Below are 19,045 nucleotides of genomic sequence, written 5' to 3' on the forward strand. Positions count from 1 at the left end.
TAACTACTATAATACTGCCCCTATGTACAAGAATATAACTACTACAATACTGCTCCCTATGTACAAGAATATAACTACTATAATACAGCTCCTCTGTACAAGAATATAACTACTATAATACTGCCCCTATGTACAAGAATATAACTACTATAATACTACTCCTATGTACAAGAATATAACTACTATAATACTGCCCCCTATATACAAGATAACTACTATAATACTGCTCCTATGTACAAGAATATAACTACTATAATACTGACCCTATGTACAAGAATATAACTACTATAATACTGCTCCTATGTACAAGAATATAACTACTATAATACTGCCCCTATGTTCAAGAATATAACTACTATAATACTGCCCCCTATGTCCAAGAATATATCTACTATAATACTGCTCCTATGTACAAGAATATAGCTACTATAATACTGCTCCTATGTACAAGAATATAACTACTATAATACTGCTCCTATGTACAAGAATATAACTACTATAATACTACTCCTATATACAAGAATATACGTAACTGCTAAAATACTGCCACTCTGTACAAGAATATAACTACTATAATACTGCCCCTATGTACAAGAATATAACTACTATAATACTGCTCCTATGTGCAAGAATATAACTACTATAATACTGCCCCCTATGTACAAGATAACTACTATAATACTGCCCCTATGTACAAGAATATAACTACTATAATACTACTCCTATGTACAAGAATATAACTACTGTAATACTGCCCCCTATGTACAAGAATATAACTACTATAATACTGCTTCTATGTACAAGAATATAACTACGATAATACTGCCCCTATGTTCAAGAATATAGCTACTATAATACTGCTCCTATGTACAAGAATATAGCTACTATAATACTGCCCCTATGTACAAGAATATAACTACTATAATACTGCTCCTATGTACAAGAATATAACTACTATAATACTGCTGCTATGTACAAGAATATAACTACTATAATACTGCCCCTATGTACAAGAATATAACTGCTATAATACTGCCTCTATGTACAAGAATATAACTACTATAATACTGCCCCTATGTTCAAGAATATAACTACTATAATACTGCCCCCTATGTACAAGAATATAACAACTATAATACTGCTGCTATGTACAAGAATATAACTACTATAATACTGCTCCTATGTACAAGAATATAACTACTATAATACTGACCCTATGTACAAGAATATAACTACTATAATACTGCTCCTATGTACAAGAAAATAACTACTATAATACTGACCCTATATACAAGAATATAACTACTATAATACTGCCCCTATGTACAAAAATATAACTGCTATAATACTGCCACTATGTACAAGAATATAACTACTATAATACTGCCCCTATCTACAAGAATATAACTGCTATAATACCGCTCCTATGTACAAGAAAATACCTACTATAATACTGACCCTATGTACAAGAATATAACTACTATAATACTGCTCCTATGTACAAGAATATAACTACTATAATACTGCCCCCTATGTACAAGAATATAACTACTATAATACTGCCCCTATGTACAAGAATATAACTACTATAATACTACTCCTATGTACAAGAATATAACTACTATAATACTGCCCCCTATGTACAAGAATATAACTACTATAATACTGCTCCTATGTACAAGAATATAACTACGATAATACTGCCCCTATGTTCAAGAATATAGCTACTATAATACTGCTCCTATGTACCAGAATATAACTACTATAATACTGACCCTATGTACAAGAATATAACTACTATAATGCTACTCCTATATACAAGAATATAACTGCTATAATACTGCCTCTATGTACAAGAATATAACTACTATAATACTGCCCCCTATGTACAAGAATATAACAACTATAATACTGCTGCTATGTACAAGAATATAACTACTATAATACTGCTCCTATGTACAAGAATATAACTACTATAATACTGACCCTATGTACAAGAATATAACTACTATAATACTGCTCCTATGTACAAGAAAATAACTACTATAATACTGACCCTATATACAAGAATATAACTACTATAATACTGCCCCTATGTACAAAAATATAACTGCTATAATACTGCCACTATGTACAAGAAAATAACTACTATAATACTGACCCTATATACAAGAATATAACTATTATAATACTGACCCTATGTACAAGAATATAACTACTATAATACTACTCCTATGTACAAGAATAGAATATAACTACTATAATACTGCCCCTATGTACAAGAATATAACTACTATAATACTACTCCTATGTACAAGAATATAACTACTATAATACTGCCCCCTATGTACAAGATAACTACTATAATACTGCTCCTATGTACAAGAATATAACTACTATAATACTGCCCCTATGTACAAGAATATAACTACTATAATACTGCCCCTATGTGCAAGAATATAACTACTATATGGGTGTGGAGGGGACTGCACTATACTGTGTGTGGGGGCTGCACTATACTATGAGTGGGGGGCTGCATTATACTCTGAAGGGGCTGTATTATACTGTGTGTTTGGGGGGGTTGCATTATACTGTGCCAGTGGGAAGGCTGCACTATACTGTGTGTGTTTGTGGGGGGCTGCATTATACTGTGAGTGGGGGGGCTGCATTATACTGTGTGAGGGGGCTGCACTATATAGTGTCTGGGGGCTGCATTATACTCTGAAGGGGCTGTATTATACTGTGTGTTTGGGGGGTTGCATTATACTGTGCCAGTGGGAAGGCTGCACTATACTGTGTGTGTGTGTTTGTGGGGGGCTGAATTATACTGTCAGTGGGGAGTTGCATTATACTCTTAGGGGGCTGCATTATACTGTGAAGTGGCTGCATTATACTTTGTGTTTGGGGGGTTGCATTATAGTGTGTCTATGGGGAGTCTGCATTATAGTGTTTGTGGGGGGGCTGAATCATACTGTGTGTGGGGGGCTGCATTATACACTGAGAGAGCTGCATTATGCTCTATGAGGGGACTACATTATAGTCTATGAGGAGGGCTGCAGTATACTCTGAGGGGGCTGCATTATACTATGAAGGACCATGGGGAGGGCATCCTACTATATGTACTATATGGGACATGGATTATACTGTATCGAGGACTATCTGCACCCATCATTCTTCATCAGCTGGAGTAAGGGTAGGTGCACACAGTCAGTAAGCAATGCGGGTTGGATGCTGCACACTTGTGCAGTGTCCAGATGTTATAGCCTAGTGGATGGGATTTCAAGAAATCCCATGCCCACTATGCGTGCACAGACGTCTGCGGATTACCCGTGGACACTGACATGTGGCGCGTCTTTCCAGACTGCATGTCTATTTATCTTGTGGAGACGCGAGCCTCCTCAAGATAAATTTCACCCGTACAATATTTTGGATGCATTGAATCCGCACGGTTCAATGAACACATGCAGATTCACCTGCGTTCAGTAGCCGGCAGCGGACATGCGCTGCGTCCTAAGCCAATTACTGCACGTGTGCCCCTACCCTAGAGAGGCCGGAAAACAAGCATTGAATGACTTTAATATTGTCGCTCGTGCTCGTTTAACGGCCTGAACTCAGCGCATGTAAATACAACCGAAATGTTTCTGTGTGGTGGTGCAATATGTCAGCATTTAGGGTCCCACCTTAAACTTTTGCCCAGGGCCCCACTTTGTCTAAAACCGGTCCTGTCTGCAGCATCAGAATCCATAGAATGGAAGGAAACTTGTTTGCTGTAGTTGTTTCTGATTCTGTGAGATGAGATGTTTCTTACCGTACACATAGGAAATTCCCACCAGTTCGAAGATTGCAATAATTACAAGGGAATATGACGCTGCATAGTTGTCGACGAGCTGCAACATGTAAATCCCTCCCTAGAAAAGACAAATAGTGACAAGAAAGACCTAATTATTTAAATTGTAGTCTACTCTTATCTGCTCCCCTTCCTCCCAGATTCCTGCTGGCTGTGGAGGGGAACGCGCTCCTAAAGACTGACAGTTTGGACTGGTAACATAGTCGCTCTCCTAGTCTGAACTTTGCTCTCTGCCGGACAGGAGGAGTGAGCGATCTGGACAGCTTCAGTGCAGCCCTTGCAAGCTGCATAGCAAACAGCTTGAAAGCTCACACTCGGTGCCTAGGAAACCGGCCATTTCTGATGTGAGACTGCAGAAGTGGCCGACCTAGGCACGAAGCAGTAAGCTATGCAATTCAAAATGCATCCATTCTTGAGACCAGAGTGGATTGTTAATGAGCGGTAAAGTGCAAAGTTGCCTGTTTTCACAATTGGTCCCTTTTAATGGACCGATCGTTCTTATTGACAGATCCACTGACCTGTGTGATCATTGGAAACCCCATGATGAAGAAGCCCACACAGCACACCAAGGTGAAGAGGGGCTTGTGTGTCCGCAGATACTTGGGAAACTCATCCGCCACTGAAGTTACAATTGTTTCAATTGTTGCAAACTGAAATATAAAATAAAATACAAAATAAGGAGAAAGTTGCAAATAAACATCTACAGCATAGTGACCTCCCTGAGGCATTGGTGCCTCGTACCTCAATGACTTCACTATTCTCCATATTACAACAGGAGCATAGATGACAAAAATTGGATCCTCCAGTTGGTGCTGATTGGCTACTGAATGTCTCCCCCAAGTTCTAGATCAACCTCACAATCTGTCCACCATGTGGCACTTCATGACCTGTTGCCATATAGTTTTTTTCTAACTACTGGCTAACATATATTCCATGTGTTACTCATCCACACTGCATATTTGCTTCAGATTATACTTCTTATATATTATTGTTGCTCTTCATTTGCTCTTACCATTGTGTCCAGTCCCAACGTTAGAAGCATAAGGAAAAATATTATTGCCCAAAATGGGGACAGGGGCAGTCTGGTCAGGGCCTCAGGGTACACTACAAAAGCAATGCCAGGACCTGTGGGTAAAATTAGGAAATGTCACTGCAGTTCTGCAGATGGAGCAATGTGATGTACCTTGTGGGCAGGACCAGGATGCTCATGGGTGGAGTCACACACACAGTGGGTGTGCCTTTTTTTTATCTTATATTTAAACTGTATTTCAAATCCATATTAGCATTATATATTTGTACATTCTCTTACCTTGATCAGCAACTTTTTCAATGTTTACTTTTAGCTCGTTTGCCATGAAGCCAATGACAGAAAAGATGACAAATCCGGCAAAAATACTTGTTGCGCTGTTGGTGAAAGTGACTATCAGAGTGTCCCTGCAAGAGAGAAGAAAGTTCATAAGAGGAGCAAGTTCATTCTTATACCCCACAAGACTAAAGATATGGATGAGGGCAGAATGACGGGAGTATAAATAAGAATTAATAATGTCATTTGACCACTAGGTGTCACTGTGTCTTTTATCTGGAGGTTGATATTTCATCTTATTTTTCTTAATGTTTTAAGAAACTTTACTACACGAGCAAGAAAAATCATTCATGAGTATAAAAGGGAAATAATAATAGGTGAACTATCCCTGTATGCACCTACCGATACAAGTTATTGTGGAATTTATTGTAAGATGACAACGTGATCAGCCCTCCCCAGGCCGCAGACAGAGAAAAGAAAATCTGTGTTGCTGCATCTTTCCAGACCTTCATAAAAAAAGAGAAATAAAATATATCATAGATATGAATTACATAGAAAGATAGATACTTACAGCGCATGAAATAAGTACCAAACACATCACCAATGTTCTAAGTAAATCTGCTTCTAAAGGTTCTATTGTCATGAAATTCTCACCAGTTGTCGGTAACAACCATCCAATCCACACAGGCAAAGAAATCATCATAGATGTCCGTAAATTAAGTTATGTGTAATAATGCGAAAAGACACAAGGAAAAAGTATTAAACACATGAAGAAAGAGAGGTGCAAAAAGCCACGGAAAGTTTTGCCACCAGCTGAAATTTATCAGTAACTAGAAATCAATCCTGCCTGTTAGTGACTTATAATATCAGCTAGTTCAACTGATGGCCTATAAAAAGGTGTCTCACTACCAAGGTGCCGCACAAGAAATCGCCAATAATGGGTAAAACCACTGAACTGTCTTGAGACCTTTGCAACCTTATTGTTGCAAAATATACTGATGGCATTGGTTACAGGAGAATTTCTAAACTACTAAAGGTCCCAGTGAGCAGTTTTGGGGCGATAATCTGGAAGTGGAAAGAACATTATTTCACCATAAAACCAGCCACAACCAGGTGATCCCATAGGATTTCAGACACAGGAGTGAAAAGACACAGGCCCCTCTGAGAGAACAGCATATGGGCTCTTCAGGGTGTGTGCACACTGCTGATTTTGCTGCAGAATTTTCGCACGGATTTGTCTAAATCCGCAGGTAAAACCGCAGGTCAAAAGACCTGCGGTTTATCTGCAGATTTTCTGTGGTTTTGCCTGCGGGGTTTCCCCTGCGGTTTGACACCTGCCATGGAGCAGGTACCAAACCGCAGCGGAATCTGCACAAAGAATTGACATGCTGCGGATCTGAAACCGCAGCAAATCCGTGCGGAAAATTCCGCACCATGTGCACTGCGGATTTCATTTTCCATTGATTATAATGGTACTGTACACCGCAGCAGTTTCTGCGGATCCGCAGGACCAAATCCGCAACGTGTGCACAGACCCTCACAGTCCAATAGTTCATCATTATGCCTCCATTATGTGTCTGCGTCAGGGGCTGCTCTGGAGGTCTCTTGGGCCCCTATGCGGCTGCACAGATTGCACCAATAATACGTCGGCCCCTCTATACAGGTACAGGGCAGACTGACAATGCTGGGACCCCATTGCCTGGTATACAGTAAGGATTGTGCCTTTCACAGTTTCCAGATTTATTTTCTCTTCTTTTGCCTGGATTGTGAAGGCTGTCACCTCTCTGGATGTACCCTGTTAAGATTGTGTTTCACCGCCTGCGCTATGGCCGTGGTGCCGACTTCAATCAGCGCTGATCTCCCGCAATACATTATAGGTCTGTGAGTGATGAGAGCGATAGATACAGTAAGAGAAAGACTCAAATGCTGAGAAGGAGACCAGCGCTGAAATATCAGCACAAAGTGTAACACCAGCTCTGTATTCACACCCGTTACTTAGTTAATCCATATGATCGGGCAGCTGAGGGGTGTACTTACTTATGGTCACGCCACGCTGATACCGAAGCTGAAACATCAGCAGCCTGTTCCCTGTGTGCAGGGCGGACGTCCACACTTCTATAGATCGCTGCTCTGCGGTCCCATCGGGGGGCTCTGCTATTTGCCGCTGACATGAAGGGAGAAGCGGGGGGACGACAGGATGTGGAGCGATCAATGAGGCAATTTAAAACTAGATGACACGAGCGTTTATGGAGCCGTCCAGGTGCGAGAGTCAGTCCCCGGATACAGTAACGTGTCACCGTGCGCGATACATTTACGTGTCGCTGTGCTGCAGTTTGTCTAAATTTCAATGTGACTAATATAAATTGAATCCATGACCCCAAAAACTGTCCCGCAGGGATGCGAGAGACGCTGTTGTATTATTACCCTCATCATCATCAGCAATACAGTGATGGCTAATGTTATACTTCCATTCCAAAATTTGGGAATGCTCAGGACTCTCTGGACTCTGCTGCATGACATGAGCGGCCCCCTTAGACACCAACAGCGTCCCACCCTCCCACCGAGCCAGGAGACATTGACATAATCGCTACTTGCAGCCACCACTAGGAGGCGCTCGCTGCAGACACAATTAGACATTGAAGTGTGTGTTTAGCGCCCTCTAGTGGTAGCTGCAGGCAGCGAGGATTATATCATTTCCATACTCACCATAGCATCTCCAAGTTTCTCCCACTTCGGGGTGATAAAGTACCAGATGCCTTCTCCTGCCCCCGGCAAAGTTACTCCACGAATGAGCAGGATGATAAGTACCACATAAGGAAAAGTGGCTGTAAAATACACAACCTGAATGATAAAGCAAAACCAAATTATTATACTATAACGAGCCCCAAAGAAGCGAGAGAAGTGATACAACAGCACTGGGCCACCATCACAGAGAACAGACTGGACAGATCCTGGAGAAAAGACACAAAACCTAGAGAGACAAAGATCTTGGCACGACCCCTCCAATCGTATCACTGCGCTCTGCTTGCTCTCCACTCCGCCTAGTGGCCGATGCCTGATACTACACCTAAATTATCATTTGGGCATAATGACTGGTGGGATTCATACAATGAATGGGGACTGTCACCTGAGATACATGGTAATTAGCTCGTCTGCTGAGGAGTGGCTGCCAGAGCATTGGATACAATGGGAGGGATACAAACTTTTCAGAATCTGGGTGAGCACCTGGAATAAAAGGGACATTACGCCAATCACAGAAATTCACAGAAAGTATATGCACAAAGCAGAGTAACACAGGAGGCACATTGTTACAGCACAGGACAAGAAGAGGCACATGAAGAAGAAATTTCTTGACACCTAGTTTGGAAACATAGATGGAAGGGTGAGGGGGGCATGAGTACTGCCATCTACTGGCTGCTCTGTGTATCAGCGCCCTGTGTTGTGCTTGGCTCAGACTTTGTCATTGCGTCTCTCACCCCCTCCCCATTGGTTTTCCTCTTGGATCAGTTAATGTTTTTAATCTTGTCTTATAAAGAAAGATGTTATTTATCTATTGAATATAACATTAATATTGTATCTATATACTAAGGTGATGCAATGTATCTATACCATATTACAAATGCACTATATGAAGATTAATCATTGTAAAATGAAACCTTTGGCAACTTTCCAATAAACTTTGACTTTTAAAGGGGTTAATCTCATCATCCTATATGGGAAAAAAAAAAAACAGCAATTTTGCAATTTACATCTTATCAAAAATACTCTTCGTTGTCATGGATGGATGTTTAATTGCATTATTTACTGCTGGTTGCCTAGGTTACGACCACCTCTGGCAGTCTCAGCAGTGGCTGATCTCCTAGGCAAGAAGTGCAGCGCTTACAAGCTCTTTGCTATTGAGCTTGGAAACTCTGATTGAAGCTGGCCGATGATTCAGGGACAAACCTGAGTGTGACTTGCATGAGAGAGCGCACATTTAGGATCTGTGGTACAGAGCTTCAGCAGTCAATCCCCCCTCTGGGAAGCAGAAAGCAGGGAGATAGAGGAGCAGGGTGCACTGCCGAAGCCCGATCATGAGAATAACCCCTTTAATTCCACCCTTTTTCTTCAATTTCCCAGTAAATGGAAAGCTGAAAACCCGTCTGGACATAATCTGTGCAACCAGCAGAGTTGTAAATGCAGCTTTGGATGTGACTAGAGTATAAGGGTATGAACACACGTTGCAGATTCTGCTGCAGAGTTTTCCATGCGGATTTTGCTAAATCCGCAGGTAAAATGACTTGCTTTTTACCTGCGGATTTAGTGCAGATTTACTGTGGATTTTCTGCAGTTTTTGTGCGGATTTCCCCTGCGTTTTTACACCTGCGGATTCCTATAATAGAAGAGGTGTAAAAGCGTTGCGGAATCCGCACAATGAATTGACATGCTGCAGATTTAAACCCGCTGCGTTTCCACAGCATGTGCACAGAGTTTTTTTATTTTTATTTGAATACAATGGTACTGTACACCGCAGGTGAAACTGCAGGGCCAAATCCGCTGTGGATCCGCAGCAGAATCCGCAAGTGTGCACATAACCTTAGAAACTCAAATAGTTGCAAATGTAATATGAGTTTTCCTACAAATAGTGTGTAGATAAGATAAAGCGTCCATCTTATCCTATCCGTCTTCACAGCCCTGTCATCGCCTAGTGGGTGTTGTGTGTGGGGTGGCATTGGCTGGGGTTCGGGGGGGAGACAAGGACCACCTTCCTTGTAGACTAACCATGCTCTGCAGACAACAATCCAGTAACTAATTAGGCTTCATTCCAAAGCAGCCAGGAAAAACCTGAAAAATGTGCAAAGTTAATCTGTGCAGAGGAAGACACGGAAAACACGTCACTATTACCCCTGGACAGTAAGGCTAAGCGTATAAGAAGAACGGATGACATTTTTTCCATCTGTATCATTATCCATATGTAATCTGTATGTCCAATCTTGTGCATTTTATCATCTTCTGATATAAGAACAAATACAGTTTCCAGTGTTAACAACTGCAACGCATCCATAAAAATCGCCGGAATACGGGTGATCCGATTTTTTTTTCCATAGACAAGTCTCATCCGCCATATGGAAGAGGAATGTGCACAGGGCCATATGTTTTCACACATTCGGTCATCTGAACAGCCCTATTGAAGTGCATCGGTCCGAAGTGCTGTCTATATGAGGTCAGGTTTTTTTCACAGATGTCCCTCAGACCAAAAAATACGGTCATGTGAACATATCCCAACACAACAAAGGCGGCCTCATCCCAGGTTATACCAGAGATTCCCATGTGCCAACCATTCTGCATCCATGCGTCCTCTTTTCTTTTACTGCGCATATACAAGTCATGAGACAGCAGTGCCCCCTAGTGGCTGTCAATTACTATTAAATGCTGTTCTTACACTACAAGGTCAAAAATAAAGATAATAAAAAGTTTAAAGGGAACCTGTCACCCCCCCCCCCCCCCCAGGCGTTTTTAACTAAAAGAGCCACCTTGTGCAGCACTAATGCTGCATTCTGTCAAGGTGGCTCTTTTAGTTGGGGTCCCTTCCACCATTGAAAGAATCATTTTTATCATTTGTCACTCATACCTCTAGTTTGTCCGGGGGGCAGGTCTTTCCCCCCGGACACAGATGCCTCACAGCCATCAGTCATTTCCTCCATTCTTCTGGGCGCCGCCTCCTCAGCGTTCAGTTATTTACCCGGCGCCTGCGCTGCAATCTTGTTTCTTGGGTATGCGCAGTTAGCGCTGCCCGTCCACTGACATCACATGATGTCTTCCTTCTCGCACCTGCGTGGGTGCGCGGCCCGAGATCCCACCCCGCAGCGTGAATACATTAGAAGAGATTGCGGGGTGGGATCTCGGGCCGCGCGTCCACGCAGATGCGAGAAGGAAGACATCATGTGATGTCAGTGGAAGCTATATAATAAGGGACGGCATCATATATATCTAGAGAGGATGGTACGTAATATAGGACGGTGTTATACATAATAAAAGAGGACACTGTAACTAAGGATGGTGTTACACAGAATTAGTGAGTACACTATATACTAAGGGACTGTGTTGTACATAATAAGTACGTACACTATAGGATTGTTTTAGACATAAGTACGCACACTATACTGTATACTAAGGGACTGTGTTAGATATAATAAGTGATAATGTCTTCCTCAATCTCCCCCTGTTCTTAAGTCCATTATAAGTCCCCCTTCCTCCCATCCCAATCCCCCATACCCATCATTGTCCTCCTCCCCCGCATCCCAGTATTGTCCTCTCCCCCACCCCATCATTGCCCTCTTCACCACCTCTATCATTGACTTCTCCCCCACCACTATCATTGCTTTCTCCCCTGCCACCCCATCATTGCCCATTCCACCACCTCCATCATTTCCTCCTCCCCCACCACCCCCATTATTGCCCTTTCCACCACCACCATAATTTCATTCTCCCCCACCACCCCCATCCTCATTGCTTTTCCCCCACCACCCCATCATTGCCTTCTTCCCTACCACCCCATCATTGCTTTCTCCATCACCCCCATCATTACCCTTTCCACCACCTCCATCATTGTCTTCTCCACCACCACACCTCCCATCATTGTCTTTTCCACTACCATCATCATTACCTTCTCCCCATCTCCATCATTGCCTTCTTGTCCACCACCCCCATCATTGTCTTTTCCACTACCATCATCATTGCCTTCTCCCCATCTCCATCATTGCCTTCTCCCCATCTCCATCATTTCCTCCTCCCCCACATCCCCACCGTTGCCCATTCCACCACTTCCATCATTTCCTACACCACCATCCACATCATTGCCTTCTCTCCATTACTCCCAGCATTGCCTTTTCCCCTTTACCCCATCATTGCCTCATCCCCATCACCCCATCATTGCCTCCTCCCAATCACCCCCATCATTGCCTCCTCCCAATCACCCCCATCACTGCCTTCTCCCCATCACACCATCATTGCCTTCTCCTCATGATTGCCTTCTCCCTATCACCGCCTCCTCTCCATCACCCCATTATTGCCTTCTCGCAATCACCCCCATCGTTGCCCTCTCCTCCACCGACACACACACAGCACCATTCGCCGCTCTGCACATTCCCCCGCAGCACTACACATGCATGTATGTATGCACACACACACACACACACACACACACACACACACACACACACACACACACACACACACACACACACACCACCACTCATCTCCACACACACAACACATGTACATACAAAAAGCACACGCACACAGCACCTCTCATCTGTCTGCACGCTCTCCCACAGCGGCAGCATCCCTGCATTCGGCTGCTTCCTCGCTCTGGCACAGCCGGCCGCTGAATGATGACGTCATCCAGCGGCGCTGCTGTCTGTGTCAGAGACAAGAAGCGCGGGTGCCGGGCAGGAAGCAGGACGGATCCCTGCAGCTCCGCTCTGCTGCTATTTTCTCTTGTAGGCAGCGGAACTGCTGAGATCGCTCCCTGCCCGCCGCACATGTGGGCAATCTGGCCGTAGCCTCGGGTCCGGAGAAACAGGCCAGATTGCCCTCACTATTAGTTGCACTGCAGGGGCCCCCTCCACCTCCGGGCCCTGGTGCAGCTGCACAGGCGGCATGTCCGCCCATGATATAGACACTGCACCTACACATGTATATACACACACTGCACATACATACTGTAAGTATATACTATACACACTGCACATACATACCCATGTACAGTGGGGAAAAAAAGTATTTAGTCAGTCAGCAATAGTGCAAGTTCCACCACTTAAAAAGATGAGAGGCGTCTGTAATTTACATCATAGGTAGACCTCAACTATGGGAGACAAACTGAGAAAAAAAAATCCAGAAAATCACATTGTCTGGTTTTTTTTTCATTTTATTTGCATATTATGGTGGAAAATAAGTATTTGGTCAGAAACAAGCAATCAAGATTTCTGGCTCTCACAGACCTGTAACTTCTTCTTTAAGAGTCTCCTCTTTCCTCCACTCATTACCTGTAGTAATGGCACTTGTTTAAACTTGTTATCAGTATAAAAAGACACCTGTGCACACCCTCAAACAGTCTGACTCCAAACTCCACTATGGTGAAGACCAAAGAGCTGTCAAAGGACACCAGAAACAAAATTGTAGCCCTGCACCAGGCTGGGAAGACTGAATCTGCAATAGCCAACCAGCTTGGAGTGAAGAAATCAACTGTGGGAGCAATAATTAGAAAATGGAAGACATACAAGACCACTGATAATCTCCCTTGATCTGGTGCTCCACACAAAATCCCACCCCGTGGGGTCAGAATGATCACAAGAACGGTGAGTAAAAATCCCAGAACCATGTGGGGGGACCTAGTGAATGAACTGCAGAGAGCTGGGACCAATGTAACAAGGCCTACCATAAGTAACACACTACGCCACCATGGACTCAGATCCTGCAGTGCCAGACGTGTCCCACTGCTTAAGCCTGTACATGTCCGGGCCCGTCTGAAGTTTGCTAGAGAGCATTTGGATGATCCAGAGGAGTTTTGGGAGAATGTCCTATGGTCTGATGAAACCAAACTGGAAGTGTTTGGTAGAAACACAACTTGTCGTGTTTGGAGGAAAAAGAATACTGAGTTGCATCCATCAAACACCATACCTACTGTAAAGCATGGTGGTGGAAACATCATGCTTTGGGGCTGTTTCTCTGCAAAGGGGCCAGGACGACTGATCCGGGTACATGAAAGAATGAATGGGGCCATGTATCGTGAGATTTTGAGTGCAAACCTCCTTCCATCAGCAAGGGCATTGAAGATGAAACGTGGCTGGGTCTTTCAACATGACAATGATCCAAAGCACACCGCCAGGGCAACGAAGGAGTGGCTTCGTAAGAAGCATTTCAAGGTCCTGGAATGGCCTAGCCAGTCTCCAGATCTCAACCCTATAGAAAACCTTTGGAGGGAGTTGAAAGTCCGTGTTGCCAAGCGAAAAGCCAAAAACATCACTGCTCTAGAGGAGATCTGCATGGAGGAATGGGCCAACATACCATCAACAGTGTGTGGCAACCTTGTGAAGACTTACAGAAAACGTTTGACCTCTGTCATTGCCAACAAAGGATATATCACAAAGTATTGAGATGAAATTTTGTTTCTGACCAAATACTTATTTTCCACCATAATATGCAAATAAAATGAAAAAAAAACAGACAATGTGATTTTCTGGATTTTTTTTTCTCAGTTTGTCTCCCATAGTTGAGGTCTACCTATGATGTAAATTACAGACGCCTCTCATCTTTTTAAGTGGTGGAACTTGCACTATTGCTGACTGACTAAATACTTTTTTTCCCCACTGTATATACAGACTGCACATACACATGAATATACACACTGCACATACATACTCATGTATAGACACACTGCACATACACATGTATCTACACACTGCACATACACATGTATATACACACACTACACATACATACACATGTACAGTATATACAGACTGCACATACCCATGTATATACACACTGCACCTACAGTAGATATCAACCTGTCTCCTTTTCAGTTCCTCTAGCCTCCTGCCGTTAAAGGACTGTTGGTGACATCTGACATTATGTCACTTGACCATGATTTCACCAAAGGTCCTTAAGCAATACTAACCTCAGAATAGAAATGCTGGGGGCCCTTAAGAGAGTGGTGGTCCTGAGATATTGTCCAGTCTCCCCTGCTTTGTATGTAATGACGGTGCTAGTTCTTCTAGACTCCTGCAATTAATGGACTTTTGGTGACATCATGGTCGTATGTGTATACAGGTGTGAGGACCTGGGCAATTGACCAGTTATCCCCTCCCTTGAAACTCCAGTCCTGACTGTAACTGTGACTTTTTTGGAGTAGGGCTGATGTTTCAAGCATACTCCAAAAATTCTGTAAAATCATTCTATAGCTCATTTTCAAGGTAGGTCTTATTTTGGGGGAAACACATTAGCAGCTCTGCAAAGGACAAAGAGTAAAAAAAAAAACCTGAACTTTTCAGAAGCTATACATTGTTTGGACCCCCATATATCAGCTTCTTGGACCCCAGTGAGCATACCTACCTATCAGCCTGTCCCTCCCAGAATCATGCGTTGTCAAAGGGGTGAAGGTTATGGAAACGTAGCCCAAAATAAAGGATTAAAAAAGTATTGAGATTGAGGATTCAAATGATTTGGGGGTCTGGCTTTAAGAATGACATGAAAGGAGGAGGCTTATGGGGGGCTACCAGCAGTCACCACTGAACTTGTCAGTTATGGAGGAGATATTACAGACAGTAACAATATCAGTAACATCATTTTATGACAGATCGCACGCCCGCTGTTGTTCTCTGGAGTCACTGTATCCGCTCCTACCTTTCCTGATGTCTTGATCCCTTTGGCTAGTGATGCATAGACGATGACCCAGGCCAGGAAAAGAGAAAAGACGAGCGGCCATCGGATTTCACCGGGATACTCGATGCCAGCAGAAATCTTCAGCATATTGTACCTGAGATAAGGGGACTATTACAAATTATATACAGGGGAGTGTTTATTCCACTGTGCAGCACATGAGCAGCTCTGTGCCCCCCGCGTGTTACATGTACAGGGGTTATTCTCATCTTGATAAACGGGTAACAATACAAAGCGCTTGTAAAAACAAGAGGCAAACTCTAAAGTTCTTAATAAAAATTGTCTGGATCTTTAGTTCTATAGTTTACTGCTCGTTACCTAGGTTACCGGCCACCTCTGCAGTCTATCAGGGGTGGCCAGTTTCCTAAATCAAGGACTATAAGGGTATGTGCACACGTTGCAGATTTTGCTGCGGATCCCCAGCATTTTGGGCCCTGCGGATCCGCAGCAGATTCTGCTGCGTTGTACAGTACCTTTAAAGTCTATGGAAAATGAAAAACGCAGTGCACATGCTGCGGATTTTTCCGCGGTTTCAAATCCACAGCATGTCAATTCTTTTGTGCTGATCCGCAGCGGTTTGCCCCCTGTTCCATGTTAGGAATCCGCAGGTGTCAAACCGCAGGTGAAATCCACACAAAAACTGCAGGTAATCCGCAGCAAATCTGCACTAAATCCGCAGGTAAAATGCAGGTAAATTTACCTGCGGATTTAGGCAAATCCGCACGGAAAAATCTGCATACCCTTCAACTAAGCGCGACTCTGGCAGGACGACTGAATCGGGACAGCTCATCTGTCCAAACAAGAAGCCTGGAAGCAGAGGAGCTGCGTCCCACTGAACATAGAAGACGGGAATAATAACCCTTTAAGGGATGTGTATACTTTTGCACAAAAAAAGTTAAAAATTAAGCAATTTTGCAAACAACTCAAATTAGAAAGTCTCCTACCGTTTTCGTATGCAGCTCTAATGCAGAGCTATGTGCTTTTGTGGTTATAGGTACGATAAATGCTTGGTGTATTCTTTTCCTGAAACTATGTGTTAGTTTATTTCCTCTGACACCTTTTCTACTGCCCGTAACTATATGGAGTAATACATACAATTGCACTCGGAATAGTCAGTAAATATAAGCGTCATCAATATTTTTTTCAGTCTGTTTTTCAAAAATAAAGTTTCTGGTTGTGCACGGAAACCATCAGCAAGCTGTTGTTGATCGACACACTTTTATGATAATGTATCTATTTAGTACTTTCAGTGCATAGATGTTTCCTCCTAAGCGGAGGGGAGTGATTAAAACTATTATTTTGGAAATATAATGGCAGGAAACACTATAGGCACCTCTATGTGATAAGGACTATAGTATTAGTTCTATTCCGAGAGGATAACTCTGCCAGTTTATATTAAAAAAAAAAAAAACTTACCAATTTGTATTTTTTCAGCGAGAGAATAAATGCTGAACTGAATCTTTGCTTCAGATGAAAAAAAGCATGGCAGTGAACCTGCTTGCTGATGGTTTCCATAATTAAAATAAGATAAAACAGCAAAAATAACCTTGGGGAGATGTATTATAAAGACACAGAATTGTATGTCTGCTCACTAGGACCTTCTGCCTTGTAAATTATAAGCATATTACGAGCTGCTTCCCACTGTCAAACCTGTGAGAGCCAAAAACCAAGTCTTACTTGAAGTATTCCTCACTTCCGCTGACAAAGGTCTTGTTGGCGTGGCTGGTATAGTTCACCATGGTCAAGTTTGGATAGGCGGTCATACAGAACGTGCTGTTCTTGATTTGAATTTTTGGTTGGTCCCCAATGAGACAGGAATCTGAGGAGACATGATAAATGGGGAGACGCGGGTGAGAACAGTCCTTGGTGGGCACCAACAGAGGCTGCAGCATTGTTACCCCTAATAGCCAAGAAATCAGGTTATGATTCTGCTACAAATACAATATATCAGGGTAGTGCTGGCTTCCATTATTTTTGCTTCCTTACAGCACAGCTATGGTCTGTGACTCCAGATTGCCTCCAGTGTCTGTTGGAATTTTAGATAATCTGAAATCCATCTCTTCTTTTGTCTGAGGCTCCTTCTGCTATTCTGTCTTCTCATACTTTACACTGCAGCTTTGCTTCCTCTGATAAGATGAGGCCTCATGAGGAGCTAACATTTACTTATTTGTTTCTTTATATTTTACAATATTGACTTTTTATTTATAAATATATGACATTCGCCCTCACAGGTTGTACCTCATTGTATATAGCTGCATGACCCACATTGTGTGATTTATGTCAATACATTTGCAAATTAAAGATACCAGAATCATTGAATATGAGAAAATGTTTCCTGTTTCCCCCAAATATCCATCCATGTCATGCTTCTAAACCAAAAACAGGGAGATTATTATATGGACTGGCCACAGGAGGGTGCATGAGTGCTACTATATCTCCATTCTTATATTCATACTATATTCTCCATTCTTCAGCTCCAGGATGATCCCATTCTATGTGATAAGTCTCAGTGTCCAGACCAGAAACTAGATAAAGCAAGTTTGCCTGTATTGATCAATATAACTTTTACCTAAAAAGCCTTGCTCTAGCATGTTACAATACCCTGCACATAAAGGGGTTAATTCAACTTCTTTGACCCCAATTCAAGATCTGTAACAAGGCCCCCAACTATCATGTGCAAGTTCTGATACTAGTGTGTTCCTATGTAGCAAAGAATTCTTAGTGCTCTGTGAGGCACCAGGGCTCAGATGCACTAGGTACCTAAGCACCGCTGCCTCCTCTTCCACCGCCAGATTTTTTTTTTTATAGTAAAAGAAAACATTCTTATCAAAGTAATAATATAACTCTATAATTCCTGGAGCTTTTTGTGATACAGAGAAAAATGTTAAGATCTTGTTTTCCAGCAGACACCACTGAGGGAGCTCATTGTATGTAGATGTATACAGATCCTGTGTTTACTGATATTTGAAAAATGTATGAAAAAGTAGTGAGATTAGTCACTGACTAATATAGTGTTTATTTGCTACTTACTGTGAGAGCAGGTGGTTATCACTCCTCTTATCACACCCTGACTAGCAGAATGTCACATGCCTCTTATTTCGACTGTCCTGGGAAGATTGTGTTTCACATGGTGGACAACACATTGTCCTGGAAGGATTGTGTTTCACATGCTGGACAACATATTGTCCTATAAGGATTGTGTGTCACTTGCTGGGCAACATATTGTCCTGGAAGGATTGTGTGTCACATGCTGGGCAACATATTGTCCTATAAGGATTGTGTGTCACTTGCTGGGCAACATATTGTCCTGGAAGAATTGTATTTCAAATGCTGGGCAACATATTGTCCTGGAAGGATTGTGTTTCACATGCTGGACAACATATTGTCCTGGTGGATTGTGTTTCACATGCTGGACAACATATTGTCCTGGTGGATTGTGTGTCACTTGCTGGGCAACATATTGTCCCTGGAAG

General features: G+C 42.7%; 1 protein-coding gene across 1 annotated transcript in view; it reads right to left on the reverse strand.

The window, feature by feature from the left end:
• Positions 1-19,045, reverse strand: part of SLC6A5 (solute carrier family 6 member 5) — a 76,965-nt gene that overhangs the window by 31,322 nt on the left and 26,598 nt on the right. The window contains exons 5-12 of the mRNA XM_073578308.1: positions 17,250-17,391; positions 15,537-15,669; positions 7,857-7,991; positions 5,553-5,656; positions 5,157-5,281; positions 4,860-4,972; positions 4,366-4,497; positions 3,809-3,908 (exon numbers count right to left, since the gene is read on the reverse strand). Of these exons, the coding sequence (XP_073434409.1) occupies positions 3,809-3,908; positions 4,366-4,497; positions 4,860-4,972; positions 5,157-5,281; positions 5,553-5,656; positions 7,857-7,991; positions 15,537-15,669; positions 17,250-17,391 (984 nt within the window). The remainder of the gene's footprint in view (positions 1-3,808; positions 3,909-4,365; positions 4,498-4,859; positions 4,973-5,156; positions 5,282-5,552; positions 5,657-7,856; positions 7,992-15,536; positions 15,670-17,249; positions 17,392-19,045) is intronic.

The sequence above is a fragment of the Dendrobates tinctorius genome, unplaced genomic scaffold (assembly GCF_039654945.1).
Source record: "Dendrobates tinctorius isolate UK_male_01 unplaced genomic scaffold, ASM3965494v1 ptg000059l, whole genome shotgun sequence".
Taxonomy (NCBI): Eukaryota; Metazoa; Chordata; class Amphibia; order Anura; family Dendrobatidae; genus Dendrobates; species Dendrobates tinctorius.